General features: G+C 57.6%; 2 protein-coding genes across 12 annotated transcripts in view; one reads left to right on the forward strand and one right to left on the reverse strand.

Moving 5' to 3' along the window:
- Window positions 1-2,647: 2,647 nt before the first annotated feature.
- The window catches only part of LOC131496055 (carboxyl-terminal PDZ ligand of neuronal nitric oxide synthase protein), a 285,001-nt gene continuing 264,538 nt past the window's right edge, over window positions 2,648-23,110 (reverse strand). For 7 of the 10 annotated variants that reach the window (XM_058701203.1, XM_058701202.1, XM_058701200.1 and 4 more), the window contains 4 exons: window positions 20,266-20,431; window positions 18,924-19,076; window positions 5,291-5,597; window positions 2,648-4,107 (listed from right to left, as the gene is read on the reverse strand). In XM_058701203.1, coding sequence (XP_058557186.1) covers window positions 3,633-4,107; window positions 5,291-5,597; window positions 18,924-19,076; window positions 20,266-20,431 — 1,101 coding nt within the window. In that variant the 3' untranslated portion in view covers window positions 2,648-3,632. Of the gene's footprint in view, window positions 4,108-5,290; window positions 5,598-8,349; window positions 10,122-18,653; window positions 19,077-20,265; window positions 20,432-23,110 lie in introns of those variants that run through there. The other 3 variants (XM_058701210.1, XM_058701209.1, XM_058701208.1) reach the window with 3 other exon arrangements.
- Window positions 10,124-13,166, forward strand: SPATA46 (spermatogenesis associated 46). Of its 2 annotated transcripts, XM_058701213.1 has the most exons (4): window positions 10,124-10,322; window positions 11,579-11,692; window positions 12,544-12,677; window positions 12,759-13,166. In XM_058701213.1, exons 1-4 carry the CDS (start codon window positions 10,220-10,222, stop codon window positions 13,062-13,064), a joined length of 657 nt encoding a protein of 218 aa, XP_058557196.1. In that variant the 5' UTR covers window positions 10,124-10,219; the 3' UTR covers window positions 13,065-13,166. The 2 variants fall into 2 exon arrangements, with proteins under 2 accessions (XP_058557196.1, XP_058557194.1); XM_058701211.1 differs by having other exon boundaries at window positions 12,544-13,166.

Here is a 23,110-nt window from a genome sequence, read left to right on the forward strand (position 1 = left end):
TAGAGGTCTGGTGGGTTCTCAGCTGTGAGAGTCCTCTGGGTCCCTGGGCCCGACACCGGCCTTGGGGGAGCAAGGCTTCCGGCCAGCGCCGCTCCAAGCCACGTTCTCTAAGTAAGCCAGAGCCAAGCTCGCCCCAATGTGGGAAGTACCTCCGTCCACAGCTCTGGGTAGTTGACTGACATCTGCTGATGGTGACTCTGAGAACCTGACCGCAGATCCGGTCCCTCTGAAGGCCTGTGGGTGTGCAGGCCTCGGTGTCCCCTCCTCGGTGGAAGAGGGCCATAGACCCCAGGTCAAGTCCATGCCTGGAGGACAATCCAGGGGTCCACTCGCATCGCCTCCTGAGGAGGAGGGGGCTTGCCCACGCATGTCATGTTGAAGCCCCTGAAACAGCCACAGGTCAGGTGGGAAGGGGGACGCTTAGCAGCCAGCCAGTTAGGGGAGCACATGACAGCCCCCGAGGGCCCCAGGTGGGAGGTCAGCCAGCATCAACACCCCCACCCCCAACCTCACCTCCCCAGGGCAGGCTCATAACCCTAAATGCCAAAGCTCTCCACCCAACAAGCGAGCCTCGAGAAGACCAACCACTTCCCATCAGTCTGGAGAAACCAAAAGAAACCAGCAAAACTGAACCCGATCATTTTATTCTGCAGTTTCCTTCTACCGGAAAACTACTAAAAATATAAATATAAAATATCTAGAAAACACTCAGAATAGATCTGTAATCTTCTTCCTCTCCCAGACTGGGGCCGACCTCTTTGCTCTTTCAAAGTCGATGGATCCCGTGCGTGTCTGTCTTCAGACCATGCACGCACAGAACAGACGCGTTTCTCTCTGTGCGGGGGGACGTGCCACCCACCTGCCAGGTTCTGGAAGCTCACCTGTGATTTATCAGGGGAAAGCTACGTGTTGACTACGGGGGTACAGTGGGGTTGGGGGAGTATCGGGGAGAGAAATGACTCCGTGCCCCCAACTTCCTTATGCAGACATAGAAGATGGTCCTTCACTCTTGGTATCCTGCCCTTGAGTAACTGGGCCACCCAAGGGCCAAGCTCCCAGAGAAGCTCCCAGAGAAGCTCCCAGAGAAGCTCCCAGAGAAGCTGGGTGTGTGTGTGTGTGGGGGGGGGGTGCTGGTTGCCATGCTGTGATCACAGGAAGGTCAGGCTGTTGAGACAGACATGGGAAGCCAAATGGGGCTTTGGATGGAGAACTGGTCTTCGCCCAGGCCCTCAGCAGGATCGGAAGTTGCCCCTGCTGCTGTCCCGGGTGGCACTAAGCCCCTAGCACCGGGTAGTGTCTGCAGCACCTAGGACGGGATTTCAGGCTCAACCCCCCTCCCCCAGGTGGCAGCATCGCCTCAGCTGGAGGACAATGGCCAGGGTAGAGATCACAGAGAGGCCGAAGATCGGAGCCTCGTTTGGCAGCAGACACGAGTCCGGAGAACTCTGGGGTCATCCTGGCCGTGGCACGGGGACAAGCTGGTAGGGTTCCCATGCTAACCCTGAATCTGAGGGCCAGGACCTCAGCAGTGGCCGGGTGGGGTGTGCAGAGCAAGGTGCCTAAGCCAGCCCGGGCCTGCAACCTCTGCACACACGGCTGCCCCCATCACCTGGCCGGGGCCACCCCGATCTCCGGAGGAGGAGCCCCAGAGCACAAGGGCTTGCCAAGTTCCCCACCAGAGAAGCAAACCGAGCTTCCGGCATGGAGGCTCTCGTGGAGCTGTGTGAACTCCCAGCAAATGTGTTTCGGCTCTCTGCCCTCACCCCCTCCTGCTCTGTGTCTCGTGCAAAACTCCAAGCCATTCTGGGAAAACTCACAGGCCTCCAAATGTGGTCCTGAGAACTTTTGAGCCTCGGGGTCAGGTTAGCACATCGTCGTGATGTTCTTGGTGTTGAGCCAGGACCTAGACCTCTAGTCACTGCCCACTGCACCACGGCCCGCAGGGTGCCCGACATGTGCAGACCCTCGTGGGGGACACGAGGCTCCGCTATGAAAACGCAGTGAAGCCTTGCTTTCCAGAGCAACGAAAGACGGGGTGGGAAAGCTGTGGCAAGGTCGCAGTCGCTGCAGAAGGACGCAGGAAGGGCAACCAGCTTCCTGGCAGCCCCCCACCCGCCACCCACAGGTTTCCAAGTCTACAGGAGTTAGCCTGGATGTTTCTCCTGGGGGGGGTGGGCAGGAGGAGCTGGGTGATGGGAGGTGAGCACTGTGGGGGGCGGCGAGGGGGCAGCTGAACGATGGACAGAAGAGGGGAGGCAGCAGGAACCCCAGGGGGAAGACAGCCCGACAGTCTGTCAGGCCATGCTGCACCTGCCTTCGCCCGGGGAGCCGGCCACCCTGTTCAACAAATCTTCTCGCTGCAAAGGCCCCCAGGGATGGGATCACCCACCCCGCCCCGCTGACGGGGGCTCCTGGTGGGACAGAGGAACATAAAATGAGTAAAGCCAGGAGGGCACGATGAACCGGGTGAGTCCCTGACATAGATCCCAAAGTCAGGGAGCGAGAGGACCGTGCGGCATCGGGGCAGGGAAAGGCAGGGCGGAGGCCTCTCCAGGGAGACCCGGGCAACTTAGCAGAACACAGCGCCTCCTGCCCAGTGGAAGGTGGCTTGGCTGGCTGGCCGGCCGGCCGGCCCAGGGGCTGTGCCTCGTTCCCAGTCTCCCTGGTCACTCTGGCTCTCGCACTCACCACGCCCAGACCCCAGAGCCGCATCATTTCAGGCTGTGGGCGCTCCCTCAAAGTCTTCTCTGTCCTCACCCTGTCTTCTCTGTGACTTTTGCTCTGGGTTCTCCTGGGGCCGGCTCCCTGGAGGCCAAGTTCCTGGGCCCTCCCCCCAAAGCAAGGTGCTAATCTGCTCAGCTGCTTCCTCTGCTTCCTCGGGGGCCCGCCTCGCCCTGTCCTCACACACAGCAAGGGGGGCCCTGGCCTTTCCTTCTGCACACGGAGCCCACTAGCGGCTGGTCGCATGGCTTTCCCCAGCGCCTTCTCAGTGGTCGGCCCCGGGGGGCCTGGTGTGTCCCCCAACAAGGCAGGTGGAAAATGCCCTGACAACCCCTGGTGACAAGGCTGCACCCAGGTCTCAGGACCCAAAGGGTAGAGGTGAGGGGACAACACACGGTCTTGGGACCAGGAGGAGCAGGGTGTGTGGCTTTCCAGGTCTGGGCTCGTCGTCAGCCCAACCCATCAATTCTCCATTCGGCCCTATGCCCCCACCAGAGGCAGAAGAAATGAACCAGGGTGTGAAGAGAGAAGAGTGGGGGGGGGGGCACAGATGGCATGTGGGGGGCAGGCAGAGACCATTCCTGCAAGACCCCTCATCCCGGGCTGGTGGCCCTGCAGGCCGGTGGGAAGTCCGGGCTGCCTGGGAACAGCGATGCTCCCATCCCCCAGTGTGGCAGCTGGCCCCCGGTGGGGGGAGCTTCTAGAAAATGAGGCTCGGGAGCCACAGCCCAGCCCTTTAGCATTCGGCAGACAGAGGCTCTAACTAGGGTGACTCAGGGAGCCTGGCCCCGGATCGGCGCTCTGATCTCTGCACAGGGGGCAAAGGGCACGCGGAGCGGGGGCAAGGGCCAAGGGGCACCAGGGACAGAGACGGCAGAGGGGAAGGGGGTGCCTGGCAGGGAGAAGGGGCCCTACTCAAAGGACAGCAGGTCTGGGTGCGGGCCCTCATTGTCAAGGCTGGAGGTCCGTGCCCGAGGCGGGGGGCCACTGTCCTCCGGCGGCTGGGCCAGGCGGACGGGGCTCAGGCTGCGCTTGAGGCCGTTCCTCTCGAGGAGGCCAGGGGAGGAGGCCCTTCTGCACTCCGTTATCTTCGGTTTGGGTTCGTCCTGGCTGTTCTGGTGGATCAGGTCGGGCACTGACAGGGAGACCTCTCCGTTGGGCAGAGCCTCGCCCCTCTCCGCCGTTTCCTCGGGAACGTCGGGCTGGGCGGTGGGAAGGGGTTCCCGGGGCTGCCCAGGAGGCAGCTCTGTCCCGTACTCCAGGCTGCTCAGGACTGGCTGCGGCGAGATCAGCATGTCCTGCGTGGTCTTCAGGGCACGAGGGGTTCGCTTCCTGGTAATGGGAGGCGGGGGGTCCAGCCGAGGGAACGCGTCCTGCAGGGCTGACCTGTGGGGTTGAGGCGACAAGCGCGTGTGCTTTAAGGATGGCGACGCCCCAAGCCCCCCAGCTGCCCAGCGGCTCCCCCACCCGGCACACACCTCCCTGCTCGGGCCCCGTCCCCGGTGTGGTGTGTGGGTTGTGGCAGCCGACAGAGCTGGCCTTCCACCCGTCACACCCCCGCTCAGTGCTCACAGCAGCAGAGTATTGCTGCTGGGACCACAGGTGAACCGAGTCATGTCACAGCCCGTGTGATGAGCCCTACGAAGGACCTGCTGGGTCAGGAGCACAGCAGGTGTTTAAAACAAGGCCTGGGGGGGCCTGGAGGGCTCAGTCGGTTAAGCATCCAGCTTTGGCTCAGGTCACGATCTCACAGTTCGTGGGTTCGAGCCCCGTGTCGGGCTCTGTGCTGAGAGCTCAGAGCCTGGAGCCTGCTTCAGATTCTGTGCCTCCCTTTCCCTCTACCCCTCCCCTGCCTGCCCTCTGTCTCTCAAAAATAGGCATTAAAAAAAATAAATAGCCTGGGTGGCTCAGTCGGTTAAGCGTCTGACTTTGGCTTAGGTCATGATCTCGTGGTCCATGAGTTCAAGCCCCGTGTCGGGCCCTGTGCTGACAGCTTGGAGCCTGGAGCCTGTTTCAGATTCTGTGTCTCCCTCTCTCTGACCCTCCCCCATTCATGCTCTGTCTCTCTCTGTCTCAAAAATCAATAAACGTTAAAAAAAATTTTTTTTAAATATATATATATAAATATATATATATTTATATATATATATATAAAGCAAGGCCTAGAAGGGGCGTGTGGGCATGAGAACAGGAGGCCCACCACAGCAGGCTTCTCCCTCGCCTGCCCCAGTGGGTCCCACAGACTCCCACTTTCCTCATTCCACTCTGCCCATCACTAACTTGGTAACCTTAAGCTCCTCACGCTACCCCCACCCCCCCCGCCCCCCAACCTCAGTTACGTGCAAAGTGGTAACAATGGGATCTACCTCGCAAAGTCGCTGCAAGGGACAGGGAAGCGCGTAGCCGGGCGTCTGCTGACATGCGATGGGCGCTCAGGACGCCTTAGCTGCGGTGGGGTGGCAGTCAGCAAGCAGGAGCATCGCCCCCGCCATTCCCCGCGTGACAACCTCATGTCCCCCGGAGACACGGGTTCGGCCTGGAGCTCTGCGAGCAAGCCTCCTGCGCTCACCTGTCAGCCTCCACGGCCCCGCCGTCCAGCCGCGCCCCCGCCGGCCTGTTGATCTCCATGGCGCCCGCACCGTCCAGGCTCGAGGGCTCTTTTCTCCGCAGGAAGTCGTTAACTTTGGCCCCCACGGCCCTGCCCAGGTTCTTGAGGTGCTGGCTGCCACCCACCCGGAGCCCCGGCCCCCCAGGCTCCGCAGACCCCAGGGCGGCAGAGCCGGGGGCCGTCAGCCTGGACAGGTGGGGGAGGGAGCAGCCGGGCTGCAGCTTTGGAGGAAGGGCCGCATTCAAGTTCTCGAACATGCTGTGGTCCACTGCAAACAGAGGGGAAGATGGGAACGGTGAGCGGAGGCACGTGGGGCTCTGAGCCACGTCACTCTGCTGCGTTCCCTGATCCCACGCCCACAGCTGTCCCTTCCCGAGGCTTTGGGGACATTCAAAAGAGCCGGCACACTCTTGAGCCTTCCGATCCGGTTTTCTTGATGGGAAAGTCCATCCATCGCTAGAACTAGCCACTCTAGTTCTGCCCCACCCAGTTAATGAGGGGCAAAGAACTTAAAGGTAACTTATCCCGTGAAACCTGCCTCCTTGACCCACGGCTTGACCCCTTACCTTGGGGTCACCGAGCCCTCTGAAGAAGAAATGATGGAAGTAATGAACTACGGTATTTGTATGTTGCTGTGAACACAAGCTGAGGGGACACAAGCACGGGGACAGACATGAGCATGGGGACAGACGCTGGAGGTCAGGCTCAAAGTGGAAGCCACCTGTGTTGCACACTTTCACGGTGGGCAACGGGCCTCCTTACTCCTGAGGAGGCACTGGGGACAACGGGCAGCTGCATGCTCAGATGCGCCGTGGGGACTCCGTCCGGCCGGGCTCACACCAAATGCGTACGACCTCGGGGCCAAGGAAGCCGGGGGAACTTGACCGACTCGACAACCTGGAGGGGTGGTGGCAGGAATTCTATTTATACATGAGCAAGGCGGGGCTCCACGTGATAAGTACCTGGCAGGTCACGGGCCGATTACTGGTGGGGTGGAACCAGAGCTCGGGTTTTCTCTCCCTTTCCACCACCTCGCTCTGCCTGGGATCGTGGAACACACCTCACAGAAGGCCCTTCTCTCCGGGATCTTTGGTTCGAAAGATTAACTCCAACCCACCGGGTTGTGAACATCTGGAGGGTGAAGGCCATGTCTCATTCACTTCCGTGTCCTGAACGGCTAGCCTGGTCTGGTATATACAGTAGGTGCTCAATGAATATCCTGAGTTGAACTGCTAAACCCATTTTGCAGCTGGAGACTTATGGAGGCCGAGATCATAACTCCAAGGAATGGAGCTCAGGGCTGTAAGCCACATGGTCTACACTCTGGCAACAGGGACTCCTCCCCGACCTGGAGATCCAGCTCAATCCTCAAGGGAGCTCCAGATCCACCCCGGGGGCCTTGGAATCACGCGTGAGGTTTCTGTCCTTACCAACTGCTCCGTATATTCTGTCAATCTTGGGGAAGGAGAGGTTATACTTGATCACAGACTCCAATCTTCATCAACACCTCAAAAGGCCTATGCATGCGGAGCCTTCCCAAGAGTAACTGAGGTCGGGGGGGGATGATTTGTCTTCTGCTGAACTCGGCATAAAGTAGTTCTCTCTGCCCTGCACTGCGGAGTCCTGGGACGGGGATGCAGGTCTCTTTACTGTGCTTTCAGCAGCCGTATCCCTTCCGTAACTACCTAGGGAAGCCCTATTGTAAAGGTCTTTGGGCGGCACAGGAAGCGGGGGACGAGGGGTGGATGAATCCCCCCAGTGTGCGTATCTACCGCACACACAGGGAAAGCACCACTTCAGGGGCCGTGAAGAGCTGGGTGAGGACAACCCTGGGGGCCGGGGCACAGAGCTGACAGGTTCAGGCTGCCTGGTCTCCAGGTGTAGACACGTCACACTAGCAAGAGCTCCAGCCGGACCCACAAGGGGGTTATCAGCTCCTGACTCTCCTCCTAAAGGCGTTATCTTGCCATGTCACCTGCTTTCGCACAGCTTGCCTATCACATCCCGCACCCTCCTAATTTTTCTTTGATCATAACATCTGTGAACTCAGAGTAGACCTTGGAGATGAAAGCATTTGACTCTTTTCCCCCAAACTAGAAAGTATTTGGGCCACCACGAAACCAGGGCAAATGTTCAAGAGAGGTTCGCAGGGGAAGGAGATCCTGATCCCTCACCACTTCCTGGCTCAGATGTTTCTGTGGTGGTTTCCTTCTTGGTTTAAAGTGAACTTTTAGTGCAGACATGCTCATTTCTGAATGTGTAAGTACCAAAAACACCTGTCAAAGTGACTTGTAAACGGTGAGCTCCTCTTATTTTAAAAACACATTCCAATAAAACATAAATATCTTCTGGATTAGGCACCGTTGTGGATTTTCTACACTTCCTGCTCTCTACCTTTTAGGACGCATGTACTGAATTCTTAAGAAATTTAAAGATAACCCATCATTTGGTCTCTTTACAATGCTCTAAGTCTTTCTGGCCAACACACCTTGTCTCTATGATAAAATGGTCAGCTCTTGGAGGGGATGGAACATCTTGACTTTTATTTCTACAATGCTCAGCATGGAACCTGGCATGAGTCGGCATTTAAGAAGTTGGTTTCATTGAACTGGCTTTTTATACAAATACTTAAAAAACCGACCACATTATGGGCAGACATTGTAGAGAAACTGCTCCTGGGCCTTTTTCCATTTACAAAAGCCACTCAAGACCCTCTCTCGAGGTCAGTCCGGGAGCAACCGCCCTTCTGTCTGAGGTGGGATTCTGGCTGGGGGCTTCCTGCATTTCCAGACCTGAAGGATGTGCAACGAGCCCCCTTCCTGCTGATGGCACCGATGACCCCCATGCTCTGTCCCTCCCTTTGGACCAGAGGCTTGGTGGTTCAGAACCTAATGGAGATGGTTGAAAGGTGATAGGATCCCGACCCGGTGGCCCGCCCAACAGCACCCCCAACATGCACACATCCAAGCAGAGGGAGACACCTGTGACGTGGGTCATCTGTAAGAAAGACGGTATCTTACCTGTCCGAGAAAGGGGCTCGGAAAGCAGGTGGGAAACAAACAAGAGAGAGACACATTTTATGTAGTGACCGACCACTTTGGGAGTGTCACCTCCTGCCCGGGGGCCACCAGCAACAACATACCAAGAGGGTATAGCATGCAAGACAGAGGCCCTGCTGTCAGGATTACAACCAACCCTGGGCGACCAGGTTCCCATGACCTTCTCAATAACCAAACCAAGAGAGTCCTGTTTTTAAAAACTCTACAAACAAGCACTGACACAGTCTCCCATGGGCACCCCAATATTTTGAGCCCCCTTTTCAGGAAGTCTGTCAGAAGTTCCCAGCTGGCAGTGGGAAGAATTCAATGACCCACGCCAGGAAGAAGTTCAAAGTCTTCTGGACCCCTACGTGCATCGCTCATTACTATGCTGTCCCACCTCCGCACATAAATCACCAGGTTTTCGACCAGGAAGATGTCCATCCATTCCAACTGTCTAAGTTAACAAAACAGGAAAACACGGTGGCCGGGAGGCATGCCTAACACTGCACAGGGAGCGAACGGCAGAGCGGGGATAAGGACTCACCCACACCGACTCCCAGGACCCCGTGATTTTTTCTCTGCACCACGAGGGCCAAATCAAATCGCCGATACCCTCAAAGCTGCCAAAGGCCAGGGCGTCAGTGACATTCCAACTCATTCTAAGCTTAGCTTTCCAACCAGGCTCCGAGGTGGGCGGGCAAGGAAATCAGCTTCTCCACACTGTCCCACCAGGTTTCAGCGCTCCGGAGGAACACCAGCAAGACTCCGGGCCGTCCTACACAGACGCTTACTCACACGCCCGCTTGCTCCGCACGCTGCAAGGGGAGGCTGCCGTTGCTCACAGACCAGACCAGATCTTTCCACGCTGCACAAGCACACACATTTAGATCCAATACACCGATGTACCTAGTCTGCACCTGTTGTGACGATCAGCATGGAGCATTCTCACCTTTCACCCTTCCCCCACTTCCCTCCAGCACTAGGTTGTCACAGGAGAGGGTAGCAGGGACACAGAGGCAACCTTGTTACTCTGGAGTTCAGTGTCACCAGGAAAAAGGCTTATAATGGTATTAAGCCACCCATTTGCTGAAAATAGCACCAACCATTTAAAGCATTATCTGGTCCCGGTTCTTGGGACGGACACACTGAAGTATTTCGACACAAAGGGACAGGACGCTTGTAACTTACCTTCAAATAGTTCAGAAAACACAGCATGCTGGGGGCCGGGGCGGGGGGGGGGGGGGTGGAACTGATAAAGCAAATGCAGTAAAATGTTAACAACAGGCAAATCTGGATACAGAATGTATGGGTGCTCTTCATACTAATTTTATTTTTGCAGTTTTTTCTAACTTTGAAACGATTTCCAAGGAAAATGTAAAAACCACACACCAAACTAAAAATCAAAAACAACAAAAACATCTGATGGCAGAGGTTAGGCAGGTGAAGGAAAGCAAGAAGGTTATTCAGAGAGGACAGAGGTCCCCAGAGCTGCGGTGGGGGGGGGTGACAGCAATGACACAAAAATGACACCAAAGATCAAAGTCAGGGGGCGGGGGGCTGTCAACAGATTATATCACCATCACATTTCTGCCATATGCTTCCTTCTCCCCTCCCCCACCCCCACCCCAGGTATCCTCAATCCAGGCCAGCCAACGAGGAATGACAAGTCAAAAGAAATCTTTACAGAACGTAATAGACGCTATCCATCTTTGAAAGGGATACCCTAGCTGGGGAGTGGAATCAGGTGACCTTGTGATGTCAACGGCACTCAGAATGTTTATCGTCTGGACAACCCAAACAGCCTCTTGGGAACAGGTGCATAATCTCCATACCCTATGGTAGTCACAACATGGAGAACTTCTCACTCCTCAGCATTTCTGGACCTCGAATCTCTTCCTCTGCCCTGGCCGCATTTCCTGACATTATGTCGTCACATGCCACCAGCTTGCCAGGTAAACTCCGGTGCCACTAGGGCCACAAAAATGTGGTTTTTCGGAAGCTTTTAATTGAGTCCTCCACCAGATCATGTTACAGGACTACGATTTAGTGAGACAGGCAAATTACACACGGGGAGAAAATAATTTTTCAAAATGCTGCACTCACGGTAAGTAGTCCCTGCTGTTTATTCATTTCCGGCAAGGGAAGGATGGGGAAACATTTGTTCTCAAAAAATTCTTTTTCTTCCAGAATCTCAGGTGACAGTCTATGTAGGGTATGTGCCAGGTTCAGGCCTGTTTTGACAAGCTGGAGAAGACTCTCCAATCCATCAGTAGGAGCCTAAGAGGCAGGGTCACTGAGGACATCATGGAATAAACATGGACCTCTGAGGACTCACTCCTCACAGTGTGGTCTGTGGGGCATCCACGTGGGCATCACCTGGGCAGTTGTTAGAAATGCAGAATTTCAGGCCACCCCCAGGACTGCTGAGGCAGAGCCTGTGTGTTTAACAAGACCTCCGGGTGATCCCTGGAGAAGTGTGCACATTAAAGCTTGAGGGGGCTGCTCTACGGAGGAGCTGGGTCTCCTCAGTATCCGTATGCCTGGGCAGAGGACCCTTAAAGGTTGGTTTCTCAAACGGAGCACAGATACCACTCTGGGATTTGAAGCAGGCTGGCTTATTATCAGGCGCTAGCAGCCGTCCAGGGGCCACCCAAGCGCTCCCTGCCTACGGGTGAGAGAGGTTTCGTTCGGAGACACTGGCTTCTCATCATCAAAGGGACCATGTAACCTATGCGGGATATGGGGTCCATGACTAGACTCCCTCCCTTGGATCCTAGAGCGAGCCCAGAGGCTGGAATGCAGAACGAAGACAGACACGCAGGCAGGCAGGCAGGCAGGCAGGCAGACGCGCGCACACACACACACACACACACACACGCACGCACGCACGCACACACATGCACACAGAGCGAGCTGCAGGAAGGTCAGGAGAAAGGCGGGCCAGGCAGAAAGCTGTCCATCGGTCTGCATCTCAAATTCTCCTTTGGAGAGAATCTTCCCCAGATCAACAAAAATGCCCCATTTGGAATTCTCCGGGATGCCACCCAGAACAGTTCTGCCTATCTGGGTACAAAAGAGGGCATGGTTTCTCTTTGGCTTTGCAAGGTCATAGGGTCCCAAGGTGGAGCCTCTAGGTATGTCGGGGAGGGGGGTCACCAAGACGAGGACTTCCACGTCAGCTCACCAGAGTGTTTCTTCTGTAACCCAGACATCGCAAAGACCGCGTTACTCACGGAGGCGCCCAGCCCAGCTCAGGCCCTGTCACCCCAGTACTTTGGCAGCGCTCTCCGGCATGGGGTGCAGAACACGGTTCTCTCTCCAGGTGAGGCCTTCTCCGCCCCGGCGGGCACACGGGAGAGGCTGGAGGGGCAAGGGCTGCTGGAGGGCGCCTTTTCCCCTGTGGTCTCCTGCCTCGTCCTTCCTGGAGCGGACACCCCACAGGCCTGGAGGGGCCCCGCTTCTCCTCGCCTGCCTCTCACGCGGGGGTGGCACAGGGGCCTCGGCCTGCTCGGGTTGTTACGGGAAGACAGGTGTGGAGGCCGGAAAAATGGCCACAGCCATGGGTGGTGGGAAACAGACTGCAGGAAGCCAGACGTCTGGCTGTTGGCTGAGCCCCCTGCCCGTCTCCTCGGAGGACGCAGAGGAGAGCTGTCTGCAGGGAGGGAGGCACCTGACAAATGTCAAGGCTTGGTGAACGAAGGCACTCTCCACCGCCCAGAGATCAAGCTGCCACTCGTGGAGCTGCGAGTGGCAGGAAGGAATGCCTTCAACAGCTACCCCCCACCCCTCCCCCGGGTGCCACCTGCTCTCCAAACAGCAGTCGGGGTGGGGGGGGCGCACCTGGGTGGCTCAGCCAGTCAAGTGCCCGACTCTTGGTTTTGGCTCAGGTCATAATCTCATTTTCTTGAGTTCGAGCCCCGCATCGGGCTCCCTGCTAACAGTACAGAACCTGCTTGGGATTCTCTCTCCGCCCCCCACCCCCGCCCCCCACCTCTGCCTTTACCCTGCTCACTCTCAAAAATAAATACACTTCAAAAAAACAACAACAACTGCAGTCAAGGTGGGACAGAGGCCACCCGACCCCAGGCCCGGCCTTCCTGCCTGTCTGCTTCTCCCGTGGCCTCTGGCCGCTCCGGGCCTCCCGCTCACACCCACCCCTGTCTTCCTCTGCAGACTGCCTTTTGGGGGACCCCCAGACCAGGGAGCCCCGGCGGGGCTGCACTGTCTACCGGCCCTGGTTCTCCCCTTACAGCTACTTCGTCTGCACGGACCAAGAGAGCCACCTGGAGGCCTACAGCTTCCCAGAGGTGCAGCGGGACAAGGGCAGGGGGGACGGCTGCCTGCCCGAGGACCCGGCTGAGAGCATCTGCTCGTCCTCTTCCTCCCAGGAAGACGCCTGGCCCCGGGAGGCCGCCAAGAAATCCGGGCACGGCCTGGCCTCCACGGACGGCATCACGTCCCAGGACATCCTGAAGGCCGCCAGGTGGCACCCCGCCCAGCAGAGCGGCTACAAGTGTGCGGCCTGCTGCCGCATGTACCCCACGCTGCACTCCCTCAAGAGCCACATCAAGGGGGGCTTCCGGGAGGGCTTCAGCTGCAAGGTGTACTACCGCAAGCTCAAGACCCTCTGGGGCAAGGAGAAGGCGCGGCCGGGGGACAGGCTCTCCTCCGGCAGCTGCCAGGCCTTCAAGTAGGCCCGCGGGATGGTGAGCGGACGCCTCGGTGAAGAGGCGACGGAGCCTGTTTCCACCTCCGGAGAGATGTCAATAAACCGACACTGGCCACGGCCTTCTGTCTGAGGCCTTCTGTCTGAGGTCGCCTGGTCCGCCTGCTCTCCTTCCCAGGGGCCCCGTCCCATTTCCCTGTGGCTAACGGTGGCTTAGCAACACCAGGCCCACCTCTCCACCCCTCGCCACCCCCCCTCCCCCGCCCCTCTCCTCCTCAAGGTTGGGAAGAGCCTCTACAGGGTGCTTTTCAAGGTGAGGTGCCCAGATCCGCAGTGTCAGCATCCCCAGGGAATTTGCTAGAAATGAAATCTCAGGCCCGTCTCAGATGCACACAATCAGAAACTCCGGGGGTAGGCCAGCCATCTGTGCTCTGACCAGCCCTCCAGGTGATTCCAGTGGAGCTCAGGTATGAGAACACTGCCCTCAGATCCTGGCCCCCTTGCTGGTCCCCCGTGGTCAGTCAGTCCCTGCCCCACCCCCCAAGAGGGGAGAGAGTTGCCCACCCTTTCCTGTTGGCACAGGGAAGCTTCCCCGGAAGGACATCCGCACAGTCTGAAAGCTTCTCAGGTGTTCGAGCTCCTGAGGGGTAGAACCGGGGGGACACAGGCCCCCCTGCGTACGGACAGGTCAGGGTAGAGGCTCTCCCCTTGCCCTTCCGGTGATCATGTAGGAAGTTTTCCCGAAGCCTCACCTTCTGGTTCAGGAGAGCTGTCTCTGCTTAACCCTGTCCTGCGAAAATATCATTTGTGCTTCTTTTGAGAGAGGCTGGGCTCAAATCCCATCATGTCCCACACCGTGAGAACATTCCCCCCCCGCTCTCCCCCACCCCCCTTCTCAACCAACCCAGCCAGAGTCTAAGAGTGTACTTGAACCGTGGACTCCAGGGTCCCAGCCGGTCCACTCTGGGGTGGGTGGTCTCTCTAGGCAGGCCTGACATCACTCCTGGACCCCCCAGGGGAGAGACCAAAGGAGTCCTCACTCTGACTTCCTGTTTCCTTAAAGGGAAAGGCCACCCAAGCCCTTGAAGATGCCCCTGACATGCATCACCGCGCATGTGTGTCCCCTCGACGGGGCTCTTGAGGGAGTAAGGGAGGGGCCCACACGGGGACCTTGTGGCCTTACCTTGGTCTGTGGGAGAGTCAGGAGACGAATCAGCTTTTGTCTGGCTGCACATCCTCTGCCCAACCCGCACTCCTCCACCAGGGCACCCATATCACAGGCACAGGGGATCGAGCTCAAGGGCCATGGCACATGTTACCCGTCACCTTGGCAGGTGCTTGAGTGCAAAGACAGGTGCTCTCTGCCTTTCACGTTTAATAGCATCGTTGCCACCCCCCCCCCCCCCCCCCCCACTGCCCTGCTGTCTCAAGGCGGAGGTCTGAGTAACGCTTCAGCACACCGAAAACACAACCCAGCACACAACTGCACTGACCAACGGGTAACGGGTACAATCTCCCCTCCCCCAGCCGCTCAGAAGGTAAGCACTAGGGGTGCCCTGAGCCCCTGCCAGGCGCTCTGCCTTTAAAATGCAACCTCATTTACTCTTTGTTATCGCTTTACTTGGCAGGTTCTATACCCATTTTACAGATGAGAAAACGAGGCTGCGTTCCATTCGCTCGGTCAGTAAGGGGCTAAAGGGCGTGAGGAGCTGGCAGATCGGACTCGCAGCTTTCCCGCAGAGCTGGGCCTTACAAAGTACCAGGTTCAACAAACCCTCTGCCTTCCAAAGGGCTCAGAGCTCTGGCCAACGTAACTGGTTTCCAGGACGGTGGCTTCTAGTTCTTGGACGCTCTTCCCTGGCTAGCACTGCACCTCCCTTTCGTTTCTACGCCTGGCAGGAAAGCCGAGAGCCCACGAGCCAGGGAGGGCTCTCCCACTGAGCTGTGCCGCAGTGACATCGTGAGGTTTGCAGGTAGGTGTGCGGAGGGGCCAGCTTTGACTCCAGTCAGAATCCCATGCATATTTCAGACGTGCAGTCAGGGGGTCAATGAAATTTTATACTCTGGGTGATTGGAGTTATATCCGAAAACATCTATGATGTACTTTCTCAAGCACCCAACACTTGCTGATATGCCAAGGATGCCTGGAGTTTCAAAAGACCCGGGGTTGGGAGAGTCTGAAAAAACGGGCACAAGCCCAGGGTCTCTCAGCCTCAGCACTACTGACACTGGGGCTGGATGCTTCTGTTGTGGGGGTGGGGGGAAGGGGTGGGGGTTGACCTGTGCATCGTAGGATATTTAGCAAACATCTCTGGCTTCTACCCACTAAACGTCAAAAGCATCCTTCCCCCAGTCGTGACAACCAAAGGTCACATGTCCCCCGGGGAAGCAAAATCATCCTCGGATCGTAACTACCGTAGAACCTGATCCCGCAAGGCTGGTCTATACAAACTGTAGCCGAAGGCACCGCTTTCCTCCCCTCTTTGTTTTCTGAACACCACAACCCTTGAGAACCGTGTGTCGCAGAGCTGATGGCCGCTGGCTTGGGAAGTGGGGTGAGAGGGAGGGGAGGTCAGGCAGCAGGTGGGATAGAAGAAGCAAGAAAAGACCATGGAAAAGCTTTTAGAAATCAGAAAGGTTTATTTAGCAAAAGCCACTAGACTAGTGACAACATCCAGGGAGTAAGTGCACTTACATGAACAGAGAATCTTTTCCCAGAGAGTTGAACCAACAGAGTTAATGACACAACAGTTTTAGAAAGTAGAGGGCTCAGGGTTGGTGGGGTGAGAGGAGGCAGTCAGGCAGAGAGGAAATAAAAGGAACACGAGTCCTACACAGGAGCCATTGGGAGAAGGGAGGCTACGAAGGGGCTTCACAGAGAGCACTGATACAAGCAGGGATATAAGGAATATCACTTTCATTGCAATATACAGTCCATCCTGTGCAGAGAAATTCTTTGCTGGCTCTGCAACTGTGATAGCCCGGAAGTCGGCTGGCACCCGGGGTAGGTTGAGGCAGGCACCAGTAAGGTAGGCGCCCCTGGCGTCCACTTGTCCTCCGTGGACAGAGGAAGGATAAAAAGAGGAGGGCAGGAGTTGAGTGAGCAGAGCAAGAAGAAAGGAGGGAGAAGGAGAGGGGGCCATCGCTGGGAAATCAGGTCTGCGATGTTCTCTTTCCTGCCCAGTGGCTGGTGAATCGCCAGGGTCCCTAGATCCGTCCCGTCATCTCCACATGCCCCGTGTGCTGCTGTGGCTCAAACTGGGGAAGGCGCCGGCACGCAAACCGGTCTCCGGCAAAGGCCCCGTCTGGGGGAAGGCTGGGGCCGAGGCAGGCGGAAACCACTACGGAGCATCCGAGGGCAAGGGTCCCAAACGGGTCCTGAGTCAGTGGTACAGAAAACTCATCTCTCTGATTCTTTCATCTCTCCTAAATTTCCGTTCTTCTTTCACTTCGCAAGCTTTCCTAGACCCTTCAGAGACCATTCCCCACCCATTCCTCACCCCTTCTCCTGCCACATTCCACAAAGCCAGTCCACTGGCCCCCTGGCCTCCCCCTCAGCTCCTGCTGACACGCAGGGGAAGGCAGGGGAAGCCTCAAGAAGCCAGACCTTTCACGCTCTGGAACACTCAAAATTCCCACACTCTGAGAGGTCGCACCCAGCGGAGGATCTGGTGAGCCGGCCAGGCTCGGCCACACCAGACTCCGGCCGTCGCTCCTTCAGTTTGTGGCTCTTACCTTCCTGGTTCTTCCTTCCCTTGTGTATCCGGACCTACCTTCCATCCAATGGTTAATTAGAAAATACGGTAAAACAAACACAACCACCCCTCTCCAACTAAATACACGTTAGGAAAAGAACACAATTCTGCTTCGTTCAAAGACCCTGAAGATTCCCCGTCTCTTCTCTCTGGCCACTTCTTACAAGCCCACACACCACGTACACACGTTCCCTCGCGTGGGCACCTGTGCATACACGTACACACACGCGCAAACACACACGCACACATATGCACGCGTGCACACACACACACGCACGCGTTATCCGCACACACCCCATCCTATTTCTGCTGATACCCTGGTGCACCAAGGGAGGCTAACATAAAGCTGCGTTTATTTCATTTGGACTTTCTAGCTAAGAGGGAATCCAGCTGCTTAAGAGAAGGGCTACACTTTCATTTACCAAAACTGTAAGGCCGAGTCAGGGCCGAAGCGCTCTGTGTTTTGGATCACCGCGTCCTTACCAGCTAACCCTCAAAGAACACTGCAGGCTGGGTCTGTCGCTCGTTGTCCCGGATGAAGGCTGATTTCCCCAAACACGTGACACTAGCATGGCTCGGCTCTAGCTCTTTAGGCATCGTTAAATCTGTTCACGGGCGCTAGAGTCTAACGGTCACAGAAGGAACTTGTCCTCCGTGCCCCCATCAGCATGCAGTACCGGGTGGTAATCTCTAGACAAGGCCGAGATGGTCCAAGACAAGACAACTGCATGTGGCACTTTTTACAGGTGTGCTCGAGGCACGCACCCACAGGGATGGGTCAAGGGTGACGTGGCTGTGGTCCCTGACCTAAGTGGCAGTGATTCTGAAGAGAGGAAATAAACAGTCTCAGCTACCGGCCTGTATTTGTTTGCAGTAAAAAGGGACCACAACTGCCCAGTGGAGGGGACAGGTTGAGAGGTAAGGGTTGGAGGGGGTGGTGGCTCTGGGTCTCTGAGGCTTTCTCCGAGGTGAGGGTGCCACGAGAGGCCTCAGCTGGCAGAGCCCCCTGAGGCAGGACGCAGAGGAGGGAAGGGCGAGCTGGGCTTGCAGGATGGGGGCAGGACTTCCACAGCGAAGAATCAGACCTAAGGCATCTGTGGCAGCAAAGAGACTGCCCTCCCCGAGGGCTTTTCACAGCCCCGGCCTGACTGATGTTAAACGCTCAATGTCCCTGGAAGCAACACCTAACATCCAGCTGGAGAAGATGTCCAGATTCAACTCATCCGGAAGCTTCCCCGATGTGACACATCCCAACACGGCGCTCACACCGAAAGCTCTACCCTGTCACTTACAGCCCAGAGCATTCAGCCTCTGTTCTCTCCACGAGGGCCTGGAGAAGGAATTCGTCCCATAAGGTCTGGGGCGGGTGGTCAGGCAACGGGTATTATCCTGGACACCCAGATGCACAGTACCCCAGAAGGTACCCGACAGCTTCCCTTCACAGTGGGGCCTTGAGGTCGGGCAGGAGGGGGCTACCCGGGCATCACAGGCCAGGCCAGGCCAGGGCAGAGGAGCCTGATGAAGCAGCTGGCACCAGCGGTCCTTCAGCAGCCCGGTGGTCCTCGCGAGGGACCCTCTCCCAAAGCCACGGGTCCTGGAAGGCCCTGCCCCCCCTCCTCCAAAGTCACAAATAGGAGAGAGGGGCCGAATGACCTGTGGGAGTCCCAGTGCTCCCCTGTGTCACCTTCCAAAGCAAAATCCTAATCCTTTCCTGAAACGGCAGGCTCTCCGGGGGGGGGGGGGGGGGGGGGGGCCCGGCTGGAGCCAAAGTCTCCGGTCGCCAGGGTCCTCACCGCCCTCCGCCGCGCGGGCATCCTCGGCGGTGCGCCCAGCCCGAAACCCCCCCCCCCACCCCGGGCCCCGCCCCCCGCCCCTGCGCCCCGGGCCGCCCTACACGGCGATCTCATCGTCCAGGCTGTCGCCCAGCTCCTGCCTCTGCAGGACGTTCAGCAGGCGCGGCAGCTCCTCCTGGGACCACGAGTCGCGCTCCTCGCTCTCGTCCGTGTTGGACTCGTACTCCGAGGCGATGCCCGACTCGCGGAACCGGAGGAGCTCCAGGCCGCCCAGCAGCGGGCCCGCGGGCGGCGGCAGGAAGCGGAAGCACTCCAGCTTCACCAGGCGATCGCGCCTACCTAGGGGGCTGCCGGCGGGGTGCGTCAGCTCGGCCAGGCCCGCGCCCGGGGGCGGCGAGGGCAGGTCCTCCGGCTGCGGGGTGGTGGGGTCGCAGAGCACCGGCAGGCCTCCGGAGCGAAAGGTGATCTCCAGCAAGCTGTCCTGGGAGCCCACTGGAGGGGGGGTGGGGCACAAGAGCACAGGAGGCCGGGTCAGTGAGGCAGCCCGCCAGGCTGGGGGGGGGGGGGGGGGGGAGGGGCGGGAGGGGCACGGGGGACACCAGCCTGCGACCCTGAAGGAGGTACCCATCGAGAGGGCCAGACTTCTGGGGCGGTGAAGTGCAGCGGGTCCCAATCTAGACCTTGGTGCTGCTTTAACAAGGGCCCCAGCCCTGCCCAGACCCCCCGATCGTGATCTCCATGGGTTGGACCTGGGAATATTCATTCTTTAAGAAGTTATGGGATAGTCTGGGGGAACCACTGGGCAAAGAGGAAAAGCATTGGTTTGGCAGTCACACCTGGCTTTGAATCTCGGTGTGACCCACACCTTGCTGGTCCTGTAACCTTGAGCCAGCTCCTTAACCTGTTTGAGTCTGTCTCATCCATAAAACGGGCGTAACAACATCTACTACTACAAGGATTATAGGAGATCACGTGTCTGAAACTCTAGCATCGTTTCTGGCACAAAAGAGGACCAGGGCATCTACACTGGCCCTCAGCCTACACACATCTGGAGAATGCTTACAGGCCACGGATAAACAAAAGGAAGGCCCGGAGATGTGTGCTGCCTTCTAGTACACCTCCCAGTCCAGCCTGGAGGCGGCCGGGCTTCTCAGGCCGGGTGCCGGGCAACTCTGTCACTCACCAGCAACGCTATCTGGCCGGTTCTTTCCTGCCCTATCCACTAAGTAGACGACGGTACCAGCCTGCTCTATGCTACAGAGGTGCGAAATGTATAGTGCAGGGTGCGTGAGGTCCTCCCCAGAGCTCCCAGACAGCAGGACGTGATAGGTGCTCAGTAGATTTCAACGGAAATACACTGCAATGGGCTGCCTTAGGACGAGCGTCCGAGCCCTTTTCGAGGAGGGGGAGCCTGGATGAATTCGTGGCAGTGACTCCTGGGGACATTCAAGGTCAAGTCTGGATGCTGGACGAGACGGGGCCCAGACCCTCGCTAGCCCTGCCGTTTTGCAATTCCACAAAGCGTGTGGACAGGACAGACAGAGCTGCCTTATGTTTCCTGCTGGAACGCCGGGGCGAGTCAGGGGTCTAATAAAACACCACCAAGAGCTTCAGAGAAAAGCACGTGGGTTTTCCAGAGCCTCCATGGAGGGCGGGGAGGCTGGGCGGGGCCCTCACTTACTCGCACTCTGTCCCGATAGCTTCAGCTCCAGCTCCTGTACCTGCTTGACCAGCAGGGAGATGTGCTGGAGCATGTCCTTGTTCTGTAGCAGGAGCTGGTGCACTCGGGCCTGGGCCTCCAGCCGCGCGGCGGCCTCGGCAGCCAGCTGGTCCTTCAGCAAGTGAACCTGCAGACGGGAGGGAGAGAAGAGGCGGAGAGGACAGGACAGAGAGGAGAGAGAGAGAGATGAATGCAAACGAGAGTCACCGGGGGAACGGCTGGGACCAGAGACACCTGCCATGTTCCATTCACGAGGAAGAAGCCCTTCCGGGGACACGTGGGCACCTGGGCTCGTCATTCGGAGCAGCAGCCCAAAGAAGCTGGGTCCCCGGCCCCGTGCGCCTCTTTGCATCTCCCGAGGGAGGGCTGTGGCTTGTCACTCAGATACCACTCAGGGCCCGGCAGCAAGCACAAGAGGAAGGGAAATGCCGAGCCCCAGCCCCTGCGCCCCCATCAGGTTTGACAACTAACATGTGACCGCCACGTGGACGGAGGTGCTTTTCGCTCATCGTGTCCTTTAAGAAAGGAAAGCGGAAACTGATTCGCTGAGCCAGTAGCTAAGAACGGTGTCACAGCAAACCCCTCCTCGGGCTTTCCTCTTCCCTTCCTCGTGCCCACACGTGCTGGGAAACCAGAAGTCCTACAGAGTCCCCTCATTAGTGAGGCGGTCGTGATAAAGTCTGTTCTTTCCCATCTGTGGGTACTGGCCTCTTTCCCTGACCATCCAGCCCCTTTTCATTTCTCATAGCACCTGGGACTGTGCCTTATACCTGGTAGGGGTCACACGCCTGCTGACTGATTCACAGCCGGGCCTCCTCCCACAAGCCCAGCAGGGTGGAGGTGAGCGGTTTACAGAGCCGCCCACTGTGGGAGAGAGAGGACCCTCATCCACTGTCCTCATACACGGTGGAGCAGCTGGTGAGGGCACATACAGTGTGCTCGGGGCCCCGGAGGGTCTGTTCTCGGTGCGTAACCGGGTATGGGGAGAAAACCCAGGGGAACAGGTGGAGTGATCGTAACAGGAGCCCAACTTGAGGAAACTGAGTCACAAGCCAACAACAATGTTCACCCACTTGATTCCTGTACCAAGTGGTGGATAAAGGGGCCTTCGCGGAGGGTTTCAGAAGGTCCCTGAAGAAACGGAGCTCATGAATTTTGGCCCACACCAAGGCCGCTTGTGGGAAAGAGGGTTTTCCTGGACCAGGAAATACGACGTGGATAAAGTGGAGACACTGAGGCAGGCTGACTGGGGCGAGTCAGGTGGGGGCAGGAGAGGGGTTGGAAGAGCCAGCCGATTCTTGCTCAGACAGTAACAGCTCGGGCTTTTTCCGAAGAGCAGTTTGCTCCAAAGGGCTGCACATTTTGTCGGAGAGCAAAGGACCGTATCGGCTCCGTGGTCCGTCCAACCGGACCCAGCGACCTGCCGAGCCCAGCGTCTGCCCCTTCCAGCCGCTGACGCTTGGAGACTCCCACTCTTGGATTCAGCCGCTGCTTCCTTCCTGGCAGATTTGAGGACCTGACCTTGCAGTCGGTTATGTGGGAGCCGCTAATGAGATTAGTTGCCACTTGCCATTAGTGGCTCCCGAGGCTGGGCCTGTCTTGCCCCAGGGGGCGGATGTGTAAGGAGTCTAAAGTAAATCTGTCCTCCATAAGGTGCTGCTGAGGACGGACGTGACAGTTTGGTTTAGAAATCAGCCTCATCTGCTGCCTCATGGAAACTAAGGAAGGATCTAGAGAGCAAGGAGAACAGGGAAAGAAGTGGCAATAATATTTGAAGCGGAGTATCGGGTGGTGGCAGTCGGCGCTGGGGGCCATGTGTCAAAGGCTCACTGAAGAAAATCCCTAGATTCCCATTCTGACATCACAGAATGAGGACTGGGGACACAAGAGGAGTCCCCTCCTGCAGAAGTGAGGTCGGGGGGGGGGGGAGGGGGGGATGTTGGAAGCTTCTTTTTGCAGGTAATCCAGTTCCCCTGGTGGAGTGCCATCACTACAAAAAAGGCCCTTGAACCTAATGCTTCCCTCAGGCAGTAAGCGCCAGGAGAAACGCTCCTGAGTCTGAGTGCTCCTCGAACAGATTAAGTAAGAGTTTTAGCTTTGCAAATGCAGAGTCAGAACATTTCCAGTGTTTTCAAACCCCAGGAATGCAAAAGCACACACCGCTCCCTAAAGCCAGCGCCAACAGGCCCTTCTGCAGCCATCAGAAGTGACATCAGGCAGAAGGATCACTTTGTCCGCCCGCGGCAGTCCGTGCCACGGCAGAGCCCAAACCAGGCCAGGCTGCGACGAAACAGCCTGGACTCCTTTTAAATCTGAGGCCACTTAATAGTCCCTGTGTTTTGCACATACAGGTCTGGCCTCGAGGCACTGAAACGGGGCAGCACGATTTTCAGCCTGGGCTCTGGGCAGTCCGCTCTAGCTGTGTGTGCTCGCTTCCTCCAATGTGAACGTGAACGGGGAGCAGACACCGCCCCCTCCCGCCTCCCAGACGGGACAGTTCTTTGTATCCGGCATGCTTTTCTTTCTGAGAATTCAACACCTTTCGCAAAAGCAGGCCGTATTAATTTCTGAAAAGGTATGGGTCAGCCCCTCCTTTCCAGAACCACAGGGTCTTTGGCAAACGACTATCCCACTTCACAGACGAAGTCCGTGGGAAGGTCACGGCTGGGGTGCGGTGTCCCGCTCCGCGTTCCCGCCACGGCGCCCCACGTGGGAGTTGAACCCTGCACCCTCCAGTTCGGACACCCTCCCTCAGCCCACCCAGCGACACCAGACCACTGCCCACTCGCTCTCCAGCCTACTTGCC

This window comes from Neofelis nebulosa, chromosome 15 (genome assembly GCF_028018385.1).
Source record: "Neofelis nebulosa isolate mNeoNeb1 chromosome 15, mNeoNeb1.pri, whole genome shotgun sequence".
Taxonomy (NCBI): Eukaryota; Metazoa; Chordata; class Mammalia; order Carnivora; family Felidae; genus Neofelis; species Neofelis nebulosa.